Source organism: Rhinolophus sinicus, linkage group LG01, assembly GCF_036562045.2.
Source record: "Rhinolophus sinicus isolate RSC01 linkage group LG01, ASM3656204v1, whole genome shotgun sequence".
NCBI classification, from domain to species: domain Eukaryota; kingdom Metazoa; phylum Chordata; class Mammalia; order Chiroptera; family Rhinolophidae; genus Rhinolophus; species Rhinolophus sinicus.
In genome coordinates, this window is record NC_133751.1 from 186626248 (window position 1) to 186645097 (window position 18850).

Below are 18850 nucleotides of genomic sequence, written 5' to 3' on the forward strand. Positions count from 1 at the left end.
GATTTGCATATTATTTACATATCATTGCTTATGAAGTTCACATATTCCATTATTTAAAAAAAAATATATATGTATATGTATTTTGTATATATATATATATATAATTTAACATCCTGTGTTAAAAGCAACAAAAAAACTATAGCAGAAGATTGATGTTTAGAATTTCTCATTTTTTATTCTGAGTAAAGGCCTGGGTATTTAGAGTCCTGTGCCCAACTGGAACAGCAATTTACCGTGTTCTGACAACACAGTCACCCTGGGTCAGAGAAAAGAAGAGGGAAATTATTTACTGCTCAAGAAGATAGATGATGCTAAGTTTGTAACTTGAAACCATACGCTGGATCTAATTTCCTCCAATTTCACTGTCACTACAAATTTTTTTTTATAGGTCCCTGCAATTTATGGAGTGGATACAAGAATGCTGACTAAAATAATTCGGGATAAGGTATGATCATCATCTTTAGCCAAATCTATGTTTCATCGCATATATATTTTTTTCCTCAGTGCCCAAGGAATCCATTAGTATGTAAGAGAACAAATCTGGCCAATTTCTGCCATTTGGGTTTCTGTCATCTTGTTTTACTATTTCTGATGTATTTTTAAGACTGAATGTATGATTGGGATGTTTATTACTGAATAGACTTGAGATTAAATCACTCAGCAGCAGTTTATTGAGTGCCTATTATGTGTTCACTATCCCAACAAGTCAAGGCTCTTATAAGTCAGATAATGGGACAGGACTAGTGGACAAAGTGGAGAAGGTTAACTAGGTGTATAACAATTTACCGAAACTGAATACCTACATGCTGGAAAATGCAAACCAGGAAGTGTACAGCATTGGTGCCGTTATTTGTTTAGTCCTCTCGGGGGAGTTGTCTGTGAAATTAGTGAGTTATATTATTTCATGAGTGTGCCACCTGAGCCCTGCATGTGTTACATCAATTACATACTCTTTCTTGAGGCTGTACCAATGAACAAGGTGATAACAGGTAAGTTTATCTTTGGCTTTCATATCTGGCTAGTAAATCATCTGACCCCTCCTCTGAGAATATCTCCTCACCATTGGCTTGCTTCATCTTGTTCTAAGAGTTAGACACTATTTTCCCCCCTACATGAAACCTTATATCCCGGACCAGAAGGAAACTTTATCTCACTAAAGTTAACTAAATTCCCCAATGCCAATAAAATGGTCTCATTGAATAATACTACATAAAAAAAATGATGCAATTTCAAAGTGAAAGAGATTCTTCAAGAAAATCTGTTGTATATTTCTTGTTAGCATATATACTGACACAGGATCTCTGTAAACAAAAGGAAAGAATAGCTTTGAAAAATACGAACATGGCTACATAATCATGACCAGAAAGAAGACAGTGAGAGTTTATGAGATCCTTCTACTCCAACTCTGATTTTATTCTCTCCTCCATGATTTTCCTCAAAATAGATGTTAGTGAGATTATATATCCCACTGGATTCTGGTGTTTTGTTAGCACGATGATGTTTTCTTAGCCCAGTGATATTCTGTAGCAGTAAACAATGATGAAGCTACCAGAATGGGAAGGAAATAAAATTGGGAAATTCAATTTGGACTGCAGAATTGGCAGGTTGAATAGAATGTAGTCAGGTCTATCAATTTGGGAAAATACTTTACAAGACCATACAGTGTTCATGCTAGTTTAAAATGAACCCTTCTTTTATCAGGGGCAATTATAATTTCAAAATTTGGCTGAATATGCTAGTGCAGACAAAATTTTAGTGTCACTTATATTTAATTATGAGTGATGCTGGTTCATATTAAAAATGTACGTTGTAGTTTTCAGTCTATTAATCTTCAGTTGAAAAGTAAGATTGAATTTCATTCAGCACACGTTAAGAAAAAGAGAATGAGAACAGTAACAAATTTCAAAATTAAGGGTCCATAAATATAGTCATGTGATTCTGTGATCTGGATTATAAAAGTAAGTAGAGACCATCATGAAAGTTAATAATCCAGTTGGAATGAAAGATAGTTTTTAGATGTTTTTTCCCATAGTTTCCCGCTCTGGTTTTAGTAAACATACTGAAATCACCATCATATTTGAATGGTATATGGCATTTTCTACCCTCACTCACTCCCAGGTGACAACTTTTTTTAAAATTAAATTTATTGGGGTGACGTTGGTTAGCAAAATTACATAGGTTTCAATTTTATAATTCTATAACACATCATCTATATATGGCATTGTGTGTTTACCACCCAGAGTCAATTCTCCATCACCATATATTTGACCCCCTTTACCTTCTTCTACTGTCCCTTCTCCCCGTTACACACTGGTAACCACTCAACTGTTGTCTGTGTCTATGAGTTTTTGTTTTTTTATTTGTTTGTTGTGTTCCTTTGTTGCTTTCAGTTTTATATTCCACATCTGAGTAAAGACACATGGTTCTTGACTTTTTCTGTCTGAATTCTTCCCCTAAGGAATAAGTTTTCAAAGGGAAGTACAGACTTCTATTTCCTTCAATGCAATAATTTCCTTGGGAAAAGGCAAATCAATTGATTATTTTAACTTTTTGTAACCCCCTCAATAAAGTCTTACTTGCTAAATATAATATGCCATTTTTCTAAATAGGTCAAACAAGACTCACTAACAAGTAAATCTCAAGACACAGCTAATAAGGAGAAAACATTTGCCATGTTCAAACTAGCAAGGCTGATTTGTGAAAACTTCACAGGAGGCTAAATATTTTTTTCCAAAGTTCAGGCCCTTCAGGATACCTAGACATTAGCATGTCTGAAGCAGTGAATATTTTCAATGCCAATTGTCAAAGTTTGTGACTTATATAGCATTTCACATTTTTTTGTGAATGAACTTTACAAATGTAGTCAATTCCCATTCTTTTTAATTCTCTGAAAATTTTTACATTTCTTTTTCTTTTTTTCTTGGTAGATTGTTTTGTCCACGTCTCTCATGAAATATCTTTAGGTCAGATACACTAAGGATCAGGTACTCTAAATACTCCAATTTGTACCAGGCTGGAACCTGGAGACCCAAATTCTGATGCTTTTGACTTTGCTTACCCCAGATAATTGTCTCACCCCTAAAACAACTTCTCAGAGAGCTTCCCAGAATGTAGTGTGCAAATTACTTCACCTTTCCAGGTTGAGAAGATGAAGATCTGCTTTTGGTTATGAGTAGTTATAAAGACATCAAAAGCTCAGAGCAGCTGTGTAAGTCCCTGTGGATTTATCCTGTCATCACCTTCATCATTTCTCCCTTTTAACTGTCTAATTTTTTAATTCGATAGGGCACCATGCTTGGGAAGATTGAATTTGAAGGTCAATCTGTGAATTTTGTGGATCCAAATAAGCAGAATTTGATTGCTGAGGTTTCAACTAAGGTAAGTGATTTTTTTTTTATATGTTATAGTTTTGTTTTTATTCCCTTTAGATCTTCCTTTCTTGTGATGTCAAAATCTTCATTTAGGCAGAGGTCATCTTTTAGAAGCACTAGAGTTGAGGAGAAAAAAGGGTCTCATAACAGCTAAAATATTTATTACAAATCAGTGCATCTAAAGTTAGTAACTTTTACTTACAGGGAAACCTTCATACCTTCATGCCTTGATTTAGAAATTGTTTAGTATTATTTTAACTTTTTTTGTTTTGTTTTTACTGTTTCTGCTTCCCTAGGTCAAAATTTTAACAATGTCAAATAAAAAGGCCACTGAATTGCCAGAGATAGGCATAGTGACAATCAGGAGTCAGAGCTAATTGCTTGCCAGAGAGCCAAGAACACTTTAAAGCACTCAGACATAATAATCAGAGTCTGGGGTCATTTTGTGCAGGGAAAAGTGTTCCTTCACACATTGAAGATTTATTGTATTATTACTCAATTAAGATTAGTGTTCATAATAATGACTGTGTCACCCCAAAGTGAGATCTATTTAGGGCATATTTACAAGATGGTAATAGAATACATTTTAGAAAGATGTCTGTTGATTTTGATTGAACTTAGGTTCTTCTCGACCCCCATCTGGCAGGATCAGAATATGTTTGCATATTCTGCTCTTCTGCCTGGGGTCTCCCTCCCTGTCTCTCCCTCTTTTGCTTGCTTTCAAGAAGTCAGTGTAAAGGGTCAGCACATTTTTTCCTCTGTGAAGCCTTTCCTGACTTTCTCCTCCTTTATATTCCATGTCATTTTATAAGTAGCTTTATTATTAAAAAAAATAAATAAATTGTATTAGTTCCTTTCATGGATTGTCTCTTTCACTTGTCTATGGTTAGCTCTTTGAGAGAAAAGGCCATGGTTTACTTATCTGAACCCCCAGCACTTACCATAGTGCCGTTCACAGAATACATGCTCAATAAATAGTAAATGAATGAATAAAGGAATGAACAAAGGCAGTGAAAGTAGTCAGAGTTGGTGGTAAAGATGTTACAGATTCTTTCTTTAAACCTTGATTACTTTAGTCAGTGTTTCTGATGGTTTTCTTATCTCCATTACTAATATAAAATTTATTATTACTAATAACTTATAGATTTTATTAGTAAAATTAATAATAGGCTAGTTGTGTTAAGTATCTAGTATGTACCACACATTTTTCTAAACACTTTACACTGATTAACTTTTTCAATCCTCAGAACAATTCTGTGGGATAGGTACTATTAGTATTTCATTTTACCAAAGGAGAAACTGAGGTATAGAGAGATTAAATCCCCTTTTCAGGGTGAACAGCTACCAAAATTTATACCTAGGAAGAATTGTTCCAGTGTCTACCTCTGAAACATTTTCTCATATGGCCTTCCAACATACTAGAAATAATAACTATTAATAACCGTAGAAACACTATCATGGAATAATATTCAACAATGTTTCAATAGTTTGACACCATCTACTTTATACATTTGTAAAGTGAAGATTCAAGGACATCTAATCAGAAGCTACAAAATGTATGATGGGACAGTGGGTAATGCAATAGTAAACTGACACTGGTTTTATGGAGTATTATACACCCTTGAGAGACAAAACTTTCTCATTGAGATTCTTTAGAAAGGATGCTCCCCTCCGCCCCCGCCCACACACACACTTTACTGCTACCTGTTCATTTGTGAAATAATACGTATTGTGACCTAGCACCAATCAGAGTGATTATGGAGAACAACTCTTCATGAAAAATTCCAGCCATGAGAATGTTATTGCACCAGGGCTTTTTTTTTTTTTAAGAAAGGGTTATTAAAAGAATAAAAATAGCCTGAATAGTATCATGCAAAACTCAGAAAACACACACTAGTATTATCTGTACCTCTGCCTTGGTACCATGTATCTGATTATATGGTCTTGATGCTTATGTTGGGCATGCACATGCATTCACATCATGTTGAAGCATAAGAAATACAAGTTGTTAAAGAAAGAGAAGTTTAAGTTGAATTTGTAGTTTTTTTACATATCTGGAATTTGTTCATGCCATATATGATAGTCACTTGTTTTTAATTCTAAAATCGGTCCATTCACATGACCTGGAACTGTTTTCCTTCTATTGGTTTCTACACACTTTTCTGTGAAGTGATTTAGTGATTTAGAGACACAGAGTGAGGGAGGACTATTTTTCCTTTTAGAATGATAGAATTTTAGCATTCAGAACTATCTTGGGGATTTAGTCTAGCATTTTCTGAATGTGAGGAATATTGGTCCTGGAGAAATTCACATTAAAAAATTCTATAGTCAAATAAGGTTGAAAAACACTGTATAATATATTCTTCTCTTGGAGAATCCTAATGCAAATTTATATATTCAAGTGTCTGTGAGTCTTGCTTAACTCCTGTCATTCTATATAGAGAATATAAAATATGTCTGTGTAGTTACCAGCAAAAGGAGCCTACCTGTATTTTTATCACTATTAAATCAAGGGAGAGATTGCAATGGTGAAAGCTGACTCTGTTTCTTAATGCCAGTGCAATTAAATGATTTAATTTTAGCTGTGATAAAATGTATAGTTTTATCAGATTGTATTTATTCTGTGAGTTTTGTTTGGGTGTGGTTGGTAACTTAATTCATTCTCTTGTAATTGCAACTTGATGTAGCTACAACTAATGGTAGTAGCACTTTATTTTGTAGCAGAGCCTGAGGTTAAGAATAAACATATACTTTTCCAAATTATCTGACGAAAGAGATTACTGTAACATTTATGGATCTGTTCAGCAATAATTCCCCCAGATCATGGAAGAACTGGGGTATTTATTCTTTAGAGTAATCAACAAGAGAAAAAATTGATAAACTTTTAGATTTTTTTTTCCTTGAGTTCTTTAAGAATTTTCCACACATTCCTTTTGAATTTTTTCCACATTCTATAGACTTCGTGAAGAGATAGACATTTCAGTTCAAGTAAAATGCTCTTTCAAACATCCAGATTGCAACTTTCATCTGAAACCTTTTGTAAATGTTGAGATCATCCTAAATTCAGAATGAGTTAGCTTGCTCTCAAAGCTGGAATCAGTGCGGGCACCCAGCCCTCTAGGCCTTATCTCCCTATATTTGTATTATTTTTCCTTTTATGATTTTGGGGAACTGCTTCTTGGGTAAATGCCTGTGAAAATGGATCTGACTCCAAGCAGTGCTTAAGATGTAGGTAATGATTATGATATGCTCTGGGATCCTTTTATGAAGTCTACCATTTAAATGCAAATGATTGCTCAGTAACCTGGAGGGACCATTGGGATACACTAGCTTAGCAATTCCTCTGACTCTCATACTGATTTGATCCATTAGCCCCAATGCATAAGCCTAATGTACAATAGGCTTATTCACAGTATATTGCAAGTTGAGGATCAAGTGGTATTTAAAGCACGATGTATGTATTACCACATCTATCTAGTGCTGAATCAGGCAATAATACTTGAAAATTCCATTGCCACTGGTTGTTAGTGAGGCAAAATGTGGGTAAGATGGTCGATAACTAGGGAAGCAACCGATTTCTTAGGGATCATTGTTATTACTCTAGTCAACATTTTACATAAAACAGCAAAGTTCTTTTTTGTCTCATAAAAAACATAGTCTGTGGCACTTGCTGTGCCTTTCTTGCAAATTGATTATTAATTGCCAATCACTCCCCAGTAGTTAGCAATCATTCTGTCACCGATCTAAGTGCAAAGCATGCTCACATATGTTTATGACAGTGATGTGTTTGTTGCTCATAGCTGATTTTTAAAATGGCAGGATGTCAAGGTGTACGGCAAAGGAAACCCCACAAAAGTGGTAGCTGTAGACTGTGGGATAAAAAACAACGTAATCCGCCTACTAGTAAAGGTAAGTAAATTGTTTTGTCTCCAGGGTGAAGATTTGTAATATTGGTCGTTAGTGTTAAGCTGTTTTCCTCTATCTGTTTCAGAGAATGCTTGTGCATTCTCTCAGTACATCAGGGAATCTACTCTCTTCTTGTGGCCTTTGATCTACAAAATAATACATTTATGCCTGTTAAAATTAGAGATGTAGACTACTATGTTTAAAAAACAAAACAAAACAAAACAAAAAAATACCTGGAAGCCACAAAAACAGAGAAGAAAATGATGACTGTTCGTATCACCTATTGACTGACATTCTGAGAAAGGCCCCATTCACTTTCTTGGGGTTTAAAGATAACCAAATAGCTAGATTCAGTTAGAGAACTCTTTCAGGAGACATTTATTGTGTACCACATGTCTGCAGAGGTCATGCCCTGATACAATGCAGATTTTCACTTTGCTTTACATCAACTCTTAGTCAACCAATTAAAATTAAACCTTAAAACCTTAAGGAAAATTTAACCATTATTACAGTGTTTTCTTAAATATTTTTGTTGTGATTTCTCCTTATCCTCCCTCCTCTCTCATTCTCTTTCTGTCTCTATTTCACACACACACACACACACACACACACACACACATTTGCATAATACCAAATTAGTATGGGTATAGGGGAATTCTTCAATTCTTTGTTAGAGAATATCAGAAATATCCAAATCATTATTTCAAATTCTGGTCAAGTTTAAACAAAAATGTGCATGGACTCTTTAGTAGCAGATGCTGTGGATGGCCTATCTATATCTTCCTCTATTTTTTTTTTTTTTTTTTTTTACCACTTTTACCACTAAGGCATTTTGCCCAGCTTCCAAATGGAAGTTTCTGAATCTCATTGCCTGAGGGCTCTCTATGGTTGGTTGGAGCCTGCTGGCATGCAGGAAATGCCATAGAATGAATGATCCCTGCTGCAACCCCAACCAATGACTAAATATCCCAGCTCCTTTGCCCTATGGCTAGGCTGTCTTTAAGATGGATATTCTGCACTGGCTCTCAGAGTTCCCTAGTGGACTGAAGCTCCATTTGTCCAGACTGGTAACTGTTTGGAATGTATAGGTTATTGGGGTACCTCACAGTGTCACTTTCTATTGCTCTTTCTTGGAAACTCTTCAAAATAAACTTCTTTCTCTCGAATCTTTGTCTCAGAAATGCTTCTAGGAAATCATCAAAGACATCTTCCTATCCACACTTATATAGAAAAGTACTATTTTTTCGGTCAGAATATAAATATGATAGACAATATGAGAGAATCCTAGGAAAGAAGGGTGATTAAAATTTGGTCAGGCAAAAAAAGGCAAAATTGAAAAAGGTGAAACGTGGGCCGACTTAAGCTGTGCAGAAAAGAGATTTATTTATTTTTTTTGCAACTCTTTCTCCCATACTTCTAGGTAAGATAACCTGTATTCCTGTATGCCTAGTCATGAAGCCTTTAAGCTCTGAAACTTTCCAAAGTGCGGGAAAACGGGTTATCTATTTTTTTTCAGGATCAAAACGTTAATGATCTTTTTTCCTCCACTTTCTATTGACCTCTGGCTCCATTTACATCACACAAAATACAGTGAGCCACCAAATAATTTTTTGCTTTGCTTTATTTATTGGAGTCACCTGCTATTTTCCTATGCCCTTTAGGGAGTAGTCAAAAGAAGGTCTAGTAAAATTACACTTTGGCAAAGAAAAATGTTATTAAATTCTGATAACATTTCTGATAACGTTTCTTTTCTAGCGAGGAGCTGAAGTGCATTTAGTTCCCTGGAATCATGATTTCACCAACATGGAGTATGATGGGCTTTTAATTGCTGGAGGACCTGGGAACCCAGCTCTTGCACAACCGCTAATTCAGAATGTCAAAAAGGTGCAGTGAACCTGGGGGTAGTGTGTACATGTGTGAGAAGTGGGACGATTCTGGTCTGTACTGCTGAAAAGGCTGTACTATACAAAGGGCGCCAAAAAAACGTAAACACATTTTAAGATAGGAAAAAAAAATGTTTTAAAATTGTAATATTCCATATATACCGGTAACAAAAGATGAATATAAGTCATGTGTATACATTTTTTTTGGCACCCCCGGTAGTTTATTTATTCAGGAACTTTTTATGACTCCTACTTGTGACCTCTGAGACAATGTCAGCAAGATGTGTATGAAGAGAGTACCAGAAGAAAGAGAGCCTTTCTTTAGGCAAAGTAACTGGGGTTGTGTCCTCAAGTTCAGAGTCGAATCTCCAAATGTGTCTTTCCATACAATTGTGAAATGACAACTCATGTTCCTCACCATAACCTAGGGTCTTATAAGACCCTCACGTTTGTAAACAAATATTAAATTAGATTTAGTTTAGTCAGAATGTTAAGTATACTTTATTAAATTCTAATGCTATAAATTTGTCAGTCATATTCTTATTTATAATCTAACTTTTTATTCAATTGCTTGTCTCTTTACTTTGTTAATTAAATAAAAAAAAAGAGTACTTCATTTTTATTCCTTCAGAGACAGCATTTTTTGCAACTGTACTTCTGGGTTAATCAAAACTTTCCTGGATTTAGGTTTTGGAGAGTGACCGCAAGGAGCCATTGTTTGGAATCAGTACAGGCAATATAATAACAGGATTAGCTGCTGGTGCCAAATCCTATAAGATGTCCATGGCTAACAGGTAAGGCAGTTATATTTTTGTCTGCAGGTCAAATTAGCTCTGACTTACTATTAGTAACTAAATCCAAAAGACTTAGAGAACTTACATGCCATTTTCTTCAGAATGAATAGATAACTGCACTATTACATGGTTCACAGTTGTCTGACTACCTCATGCCACTTTTACTGCTTTTATGGAAGTCAGCCTTCTCTAACAATAACTTTGCTGTAGTTTATAGTTATTTTCCTTCCGTTGGCATAAATTGAGGTTATAATATTCAATCAAATAATATTCCAAGGGAAGTTCTGATTTCAAGCTTGATTTCAGAGCATGGATAACATTGTAAGACTGTGTGACTTCAGAACGGGAGAAATCTTCAGATCCTCTCTGCTTTACTTCCTTACCGCAAATGATGTTAATTTATTCAACACGGAGCTGCCCCCAAAGCCCACCTACCACAGAAAGCATAATTCAAAATGAATAGTCATTTCTTTATTACCCCCCATGAATTCTCCTCTGGTTTTAAAATTACTGTAATTCCCTTAAATAAAGTCACTTATATTTGTCTGTTAAGCTAGTGAGCAACTCTTAACTTTTTGTTATCAGTGCAATTCCCCCTTTTCTAAAATGGACTATAGAAGTTTAATAGACCTGATATTTAACACACAACAAAGCTTCCTGAATTGATTTTTGTTGCAAAAATTATTGGGATTAACAATCTGTGACTTTTCTCACACAGCAATTTTCACTAAGCAGTTGAAACTTTTGAATTTTAACAGTTTTTTTCCTTGTTCACTCTTTTACAACGAATGCATTTATATTCTTCTCTTCACTGTTCCTTTTCCCTCTTCTTTTTCTCCCTTTCTCTCCAGAGGGCAGAATCAGCCTGTTTTGAATGTGACCAACAGACAGGCTTTCATTACTGCTCAGAATCATGGCTATGCCCTGGACAACACCCTTCCTGCTGGCTGGAAGCCACTTTTTGTGAATGTCAATGATAAAACAAATGAGGTAAGTGCTCTCAAAAAAACCTGTTTAGTTGGTGATGAGAAATGCAGGGCTTTTAATACTCTGTTATACAGATAACTTTCCCTTGTTTATGTGAGCTATTTGGGGTATGTGGGTAGAAAAAAACTCTTTTTATAGGTTATTTCCCATAACCCTCTGCTTTTTAAAAAGTCATTTCTGTCTGTCTTATTCTCTTATTAGTTGACTCATTAAGATCCTTTCAGTGACTGTCTTACAGATTTATTTTTAATGGGGGATAGGTGGAGATCTGTTTGGACCTAGTCTGTGGGGGCCTCTGGGGCTAAGCACTTCAGTAGCCTTTGAGAAGACCCTTGGAGAAGTAATTTAGGAGTTGAAGATAAGAAGAGGATTTGGGTTCATTCTGAACAGAGCTTAGAGGGCCTCCAAAGGCTATAAACCAAATCAATTGTTTTTATTAAGGGAACAACATTCAATTGAGTCTTTATTGGCCTATTTTTATTAGTACTGTTAGTTCTTCGAATGTTCTTAAGCATTTAACTCAGTTTTTTAATTTGAACTTTATTGTCCACTGAATAATGCATAATGGTTGACATTCATTGTTGCAGAAAGAATTTCTTCCCATTTCTTATTCCTTTAGGGGATTATGCATGAGAGCAAACCCTTCTTTGGTGTGCAGTTCCACCCAGAGGTCAGCCCAGGACCAACAGACACGGAGGTATGTCAGAAAGATGAGGCCTATTATATACTTTTTTTTAAAATTAGAAATGTATTTATGTAAAAACTTGAAAAAACAAAATAATCACCCCAGCTGATCTTGGTATAGAACATTCTCTCAAGGGCGCTGTGGTAACACACATATTGTATTAAAAATTTCCCCACAAATGTTGTGGAGAAAATGTCTATCATTTTTATAAATTTAAAATGGGAAAAACCCTTAAGAAACCTGATGCAATGCTATTTTTATTTAAATCATTATCATTCTAATATATTTAGTTCTGAAATTTACAATTGTTGTACTATGCAAATGAATTCCCTCTTGCTCTCTCATTCTCATAACTGAAATGAAATTTTAATCCCCCATCTGTGACTTCACAAAATCCCTATGGCAACTAGTTGTGTAGCCACAAAGGGAAAATAAACAGCAGCAGAAGGAAGAAGGGCAGGAGTGTGGGGGAAAGGAGAGGGCATACACACACATACATATGAGTCACATGGCTTTGTTGTTGAAAAATGGGTTCTTGGTATACACCACAGGAAGGAATTCAAAGACACGCTGAGTAAACCAAGAAAGCAGTGGCTTTATTAAAAGGAGGAGAGGATAGTACACTCCAAAATAGCGGGAGTGGACAGGCCAGGAGAAAAGCAACTGTGCCAAAGAACAAAGAGGCTTAGGATTTTATTCTAAAATGAGAGCACAAAATATTCAAGTTTTAGGGGCGGTGTTATAGGTATTCCTAGGTGGGTCCTCACTGACTGCTCCTTCCTGGTGGGATTTGAGATTCTCTTGTCTTTATTTGCCTCTAGTCAGAACTGTCATGGCAGTACAGATGGTGGAGATTTTCCCTGTCTGCAATGCTAATAATAATAGAATCCATTATAATTAAAGTTCACCTTGAGGGACAAGATGGCGTCCTGTACTGGGCCCCTGTAATCTAGTTTTGGCTGGTCTGGTAGTTGCACTTTTTCTTAGGGATAATCTCATCTCCCTCCTTTGTTTTCCGCACTTCTTCCTTCTCTTCCTCCCCTTTCTCCCCTTGGCTCTATTCTTTCTGCCTGTGGAACAGCTTAAGAAAGCTGTTGGTTCAATGTTCAGGGACATTGTTGCCAAACAAGAGCTTGCAGTGACACTCAGAAAAGTCTGGGAAGTCTGGTGTGACTCCATCTCTCTCACCCTAGGGCCTCTGATAGTAATGCTGACAATTCTTTTTGTCAACAGATATTCTCAGAAAAGACATCTAGGTAAAATGAGGAAGAAAATAAAAATTTTCTGTCTGTAAACTCTGCTTTGTAAACCTTGAATTACCTTTTCAGATATTTGTATTTTTTTCTTGTTTTAATACTAAGAATTGCTAGTTTTTAATAGCCAAAGTTAGTATAACATTACACACAATGAAACTCAAAATTTAGTTACATATACATTGCCTAATACATGCTAAATACTTTTTAAAATTTAAAATATATATTATTTGCCTATATTAGTACTTCAGATTAGAAACATTGAAATTAAGATATGTAATATCCAGTATCACTTAATCCTTTTTTTATTGTCCTGCCAAATAGTTGCAAAATTAATATCTTTATTGAAATTTGTTATGTCTATTGCAAAAACAGAAGTAAGTTCCTTGGTACAGTTTAAGCAAAATCTTTAGAGATAATTTTAGAGCTGATAAAAATTTTAAAAATCCAGTCATTTCTATCTTTAGGATGCATAAGTATATAATATAGCTTCAGCTTTTTAATTTAATTTAACTTTTTTGTATAACCAGAATTTTATTTAGAAGAAGAAAATGGTTCATAATTAAGGGGCTGAAAACTTCATATTCTCAGAAGGCGTCATCTGAAATGTCCATTGTCTGCTGAAAACTTTCTGTTGATAAGATTTGACATATACAGTTTGAAGTTTATTTGATCTATTTATTATAGTAGTAAATATTTAGTTTTGTCAGACTTGGCAAAAAAAATCATAGAAATACTTATTCTAAAAAACTAAAGTTCAAATTTAACTGGGCATATGTATTTTATCTGGCAGCCTTATGAGTTTTGAAGCTTCTAACTTGTTGGTTATATTTTTTCTAGTATCTGTTTGATTCCTTTTTCTCACTGATGAAGAAAGGGAAAGGTACTACCATTACATCAGTTCTACCAAAGCCAGCCCTAGTTGCATCTCGAATTGAGGTCAGTATAAGTGGGCTTCTTTTGGATTTACGCATTTTGGATTTCCTCCATCATGTCATTAAATTTTTTAAACTGAATATGTAAACTTTTTCTTAATGTCTATGAAAGTTGATTGGTCATATTGCAATCTCCCATCATTTTAGCATCTAATTATTTGGTCTGTTCTTGATGATGTTCATTGGCATTTTTATGTTTTGATTAAAGATCACACTTTTTAAAGTATACTTCTTCTAGAATATTTGTAATAAAATAATGTAATAAAAATAAGGTTTAATTTAGTTTTGAATTTGATATATTTTCTATTGCTCAATAAACCATAGTCCTATGTATGCTTGAGATACAGTTCAGACTACAGAATCATTATAGATGATAGATTGTTTTTGTTTCAATGAGAAGGAATATTATTCAACATCGTGAATGGAATGATATTATTTGACTTTAAAGAGCAAATGGATAAGGATTAGTACAGCATAGGACTTCAATCCTTATTTGTCAGAATGTGTATGTTAATATAAAGTGTTTACCCATTTCTTTCATAGTTAAACCACACACCATTATTACATACAATTTAGAAGGATGTATGTGTATTTTCAAGTATATGTTACACTTTATGAAAAAGAATTGATTTATAAGTTTACATGAAGTAAGTTGAGTTAGGTGGTTTAAGTATTTCCATGACAGCCTCTTTTCCCGAAGTGAAGAGATTGGAAGTAATCCAGCTGTTCAATGTGGAGTCAAACTGTGGGTTTTCAGGAGTGAAAGAAGCCATTTACTATATAGTGTTTTTCTCAGAATATCAATTTATGGTCTTCAGATGCTTTTCTTTTTTTAAACGGTGAGAGGAAAGGTATAATTTGGGATTCCACATTGACTTGCATAGAGGAGGCACCTCATAAATATTTGTTGAAGCAAACCAAGTTTCCCAAGTCATTGTCTTTCGCAGTGACCAAGAATATCTTTCTCTGAAGAGTTTGTTAGTTGTAGCTAAAAAATAAGCAGTATTATTATTTGCTTGAAATCATATATACAATATGTATGAATTTTGATATGTTGTCAAGACATGATCATTTTCATTTTATATTTTCTGTAAGTATATCTGACACTGAACTGTAAAGTAAAGGTGAAATGTAAACATGAAAGTATACCCATGTCCTCTTGCCTCCTGCATTTTCTTTTCATCAGTTAAAGAAGGCCAGGGGGCTTGTTTGTTTTTATGCCAAGACTTTGTCCAGAAGAAACCCATGGAATATTGAATGGAATATACTTAGTCAATTAAATTTTGGGGGATTCCTTATCTGTCTACCGATCTATTTATCTATCTGTCTATCCAACCTTATCTAAATATATATTAATACATATATAAGTATTAACATATATGTATTTATGTAGTTATTTTTAGATATTTGTATGTGTTTAAATAAAATGTAGACCTCTTCCAATACTTTTTCACTTCAGTGAAAAAATCTTCATGATTTTTGGAAATTGCTTTGAAATTAGAGATGTTTAAATTCTGAATCTTTTTACTCATATATTATATATTTTCAAAACATTGTACTTTAAATCACCACATAACCCAGACAATATAGTTTGTCTTCCCCACTCTTGAAAATGCCTTATTTCCCCATCTTAATAATAAAGGCAATTCCATTTTCTTATTTCTTACAGGTTTCCAAAGTCCTTATCCTAGGATCGGGAGGTCTGTCCATTGGTCAGGCAGGTGAATTTGATTACTCAGGGTCTCAAGCTGTAAAAGCCATGAAGGTGAGAGAATATGATCTTTGCTAGAATTAATATACTCCCTTTAATGAGCCTAATTAGTATTGTGTAATTTAGATTTATGATACTACCTCTTTTCAAAGTCATTATAATTAATTTCCTTAACTATTTCTTACATGTCTTATATTAAAGAAGTTAGATCACAGACAAGATTTTTAACTTTCTCAAATGTGCACACCAGCAACTTAAGGTTAGATTGATCTTCAAAGTAATCTATGTTATCACCTATTTATATTGAAAACATATAAAGACACCTTTATAGATGTTACTCATTCCTTTTGAGACAGTGAGCTTTTAAAATATACTTGTCTTTTGTGTGAAACAGGGAATTTGGGCATCCTTGGTGCTCTCAAGTCCTTCAAATGTTCTACAGTATGCTTCAGGCATCTCGGTGTGATGTTTGAAATGGGAAACCAATTGGGGCAGCCAAAAATACAATGCCTTTTGTTCAAGTTTTAGAAGTGTCTACCTGTCACTAGGGGACCCAACTGTGACTTGGGTTGGATAACCTATCAGGGTGGTATGGTTGGATTTTCAAGTGGAAAAGAGGATTTGATACCCAAATTGGGAAAAACATCCTCCCTATTTCTTCAAAGTCTCTTGAGAACTCCCCAACCCTTATCAGAGTAAAAATTCCACCGTACATGTAAGGTATTTCTATTAAAAAGCTAACTTGGCTTCTCTTGGATATCCTGATTTCCCTAGGCCGTCCCCATTTTGGTGCTAATCAGGCCATTGGAGGCAAGGTCATCTCTCTGTGACCTTGCCCCGGGCTTTGCAGTGGAAAGCCATTCATCAGAGACCTGGCTAGGCGAGAAGGCAGCAGACAGCAGGAGACTAGAAATACAAACACAGAAAACAGTTGGACAATTTTTTTTATACTTTTTGTTTTGTTCAGTATTCTATGTACAAGATTTTCATCTGATAGATGCCCATTGAAAAAATGCAGGACACAGCCCCCAATTACCTGACTCTTCTTCCCATTTGTTTTTATTTTTAATACTCTTCTCCATACTCCTGGGTGTTCACACACATGCACATGTTTTTCATGTACGTTTTCAAAGCCTACTTATGATTTAATTTATCTTTAGATAGACAGTTTAGTGGATGTCCAATGGTTTATATTGGTTAGAATGCAGTGTAAGTGTGTTTTGGGTTTAGAACACATTTCACTAGCATATGATTTTTAAATTCTGTATAGTAGTTTTATACAGAATTAATATTTTCATACCTTGTATTTTTGAACGTGCTTTAACATCTAATAGGTGAAATTACATATTTTAACTGAAGAATAGGAATTATTAGATATAGTATTATAGTTAATTCAGTGGTTAATAGAGACGAACTTATGAACTAAATATTTTAAAATAATTAGATTGTGCATGTATTATACACAGAACTATATTATAAAAAATGATGTAAAATGTATTAAAATTGTTTGAAATTATTCCAAAGTTTTAAAATGAATGGATACCCATCACATGCATATATGGGACCGTTTTCTATGTAATTTGATTTATAAAAATACCTATATCCATTATAAAGCACATTCAGGGAAATACAAATATATTTAAGTCTGTTGGTACTTTTTTGTAGCTGCAAGATCTTCTATAACTTCTGTTTATGATGTGTTCTCAGTTTTGGACTTAATAATTTCAATTCCAACCCACATTTTAAATGCATTTGCTTATCTGTATGTATCTATTTAATATTCTGCTAATGCACTTAGAGTCTTTTTAAAACATTTCCTTAAAATCTTGAGAGATGACTCACATTGAGAAAAGGGCATAGGATTTGAGTCATAAGACTTGAATTAGAGTCTTAATTTTGGATTTTATCAGCTATATGGTCTTTGGCAAGTCATTTAACTTTATCGAATCTCAATTTTTTCATCTGTACAGTGGAAATTTCTCCTGTAGTCTTGGTATAAAAATCAAATAAATTAATAAAAAAGTACATTTCAAGTTTTAAGGCACTATTTAAATTTAAAGTAGTATGAAATACATTTAATTTTTCATTCAGATATTCCCCCAAGGATATGTGGGGACTTCAAGGATGATTTCTATACTTTTATCTGAATGTTTTGCTGACTTTTTAGAAGAGTTCAAAATTGACATGCTAATAGGTAAAATAATAAGAACCATCTGGCCATGTTTTATAATTGTTATTTTGCTAGTGTCACCCTCATCCTGGTTTATAAAGCTATTATCCTTAGCAGCCTATATGAAGTATTATTTTGGTGGTCTCTCCAGATGTCAGGAGTAGATAAGGGCTATGAATACCTTCATACACACACACACACACACACACACACACACACACACACACAAATTTTTATTTTATTTTGCCATATGGTCATTTTCTTTTTATACAATGTGTATAAAACAGTTGTATAATGCTCTTTGTTGAAGCACTACAGCAGGCATGAAAATCCAAAAAAAAGAAAAAAAAAAAGAAAGGAATAGAAACCAGCAGAAGGCTCTCAGTGCTTCCAGCAAGAAGGGAACACATTATCCTGCATTTTAAATGTACACTCAATGTTGTTCTCCAACAAACATTATAAAGGGAAGCAGCTTTGATGTTGCCTCTAGTTCCATTTTATATTTTACTCATTTAAAAATTTTGGAATGTTCTTTTACGGTCAATTGAACTGTAAAGTTCAGGAGTACTGTAAGTCCTCACTTAATGTTATCAATACGTTCTTGGAAACTGTGGCTTTGAGCAAAACAATGTATAATGAAACCTATTTTACTATAGCTGATTGATATAAACACGAGTTAAGTTCCTATGGCATTTTTCTGGTCATGAAAGCATCATCATACTTATAAATAAAGACCCTAAACACTTTTAATATTAAACATTGAAATAAATGTACTCTATATAGACATTTAAGAAAGATTAATAAAAACAAGTAAGATAATTATTTCCCAATCCACTTATTCTACTTCAGGGTCATGGGTGGCCAGAGCCTCTCCCAGCAGCTCAGGGTCCAAGGCAGGACTCAACCCTGGACAGGACTCCCTTCCATTCATTGCAGGGCCACCCACACCCACACCCATTATCACTCACATTGGGACAATTCAGACACACCAGTTCATCTCACGTGCACATCTTTGGGATGTGGGAGGAATCCAGAGTACCCAGAGAAAACCCACTCAAACATGGGGAGAACATGCATACTCCACACAGACAGTGGCCCCTGCCAGGAATCGAATCTTTTTTCTCATTAATGTTATAATAATACAACTTGAATGAA

The 18850-nt window shown here is 34.5% G+C and overlaps 1 protein-coding gene across 1 annotated transcript in view; it reads left to right on the forward strand.

Moving 5' to 3' along the window:
- Positions 1 to 18850, forward strand: part of CPS1 (carbamoyl-phosphate synthase 1) — a 117964-nt gene that overhangs the window by 22312 nt on the left and 76802 nt on the right. Inside the window, exons 5-13 of the mRNA XM_019727014.2 lie at positions 389 to 445; positions 3286 to 3378; positions 7191 to 7280; positions 9033 to 9161; positions 9848 to 9954; positions 10806 to 10944; positions 11561 to 11638; positions 13720 to 13818; positions 15484 to 15579. Of these exons, the coding sequence (XP_019582573.2) occupies positions 389 to 445; positions 3286 to 3378; positions 7191 to 7280; positions 9033 to 9161; positions 9848 to 9954; positions 10806 to 10944; positions 11561 to 11638; positions 13720 to 13818; positions 15484 to 15579 (888 nt within the window). The remainder of the gene's footprint in view (positions 1 to 388; positions 446 to 3285; positions 3379 to 7190; positions 7281 to 9032; positions 9162 to 9847; positions 9955 to 10805; positions 10945 to 11560; positions 11639 to 13719; positions 13819 to 15483; positions 15580 to 18850) is intronic.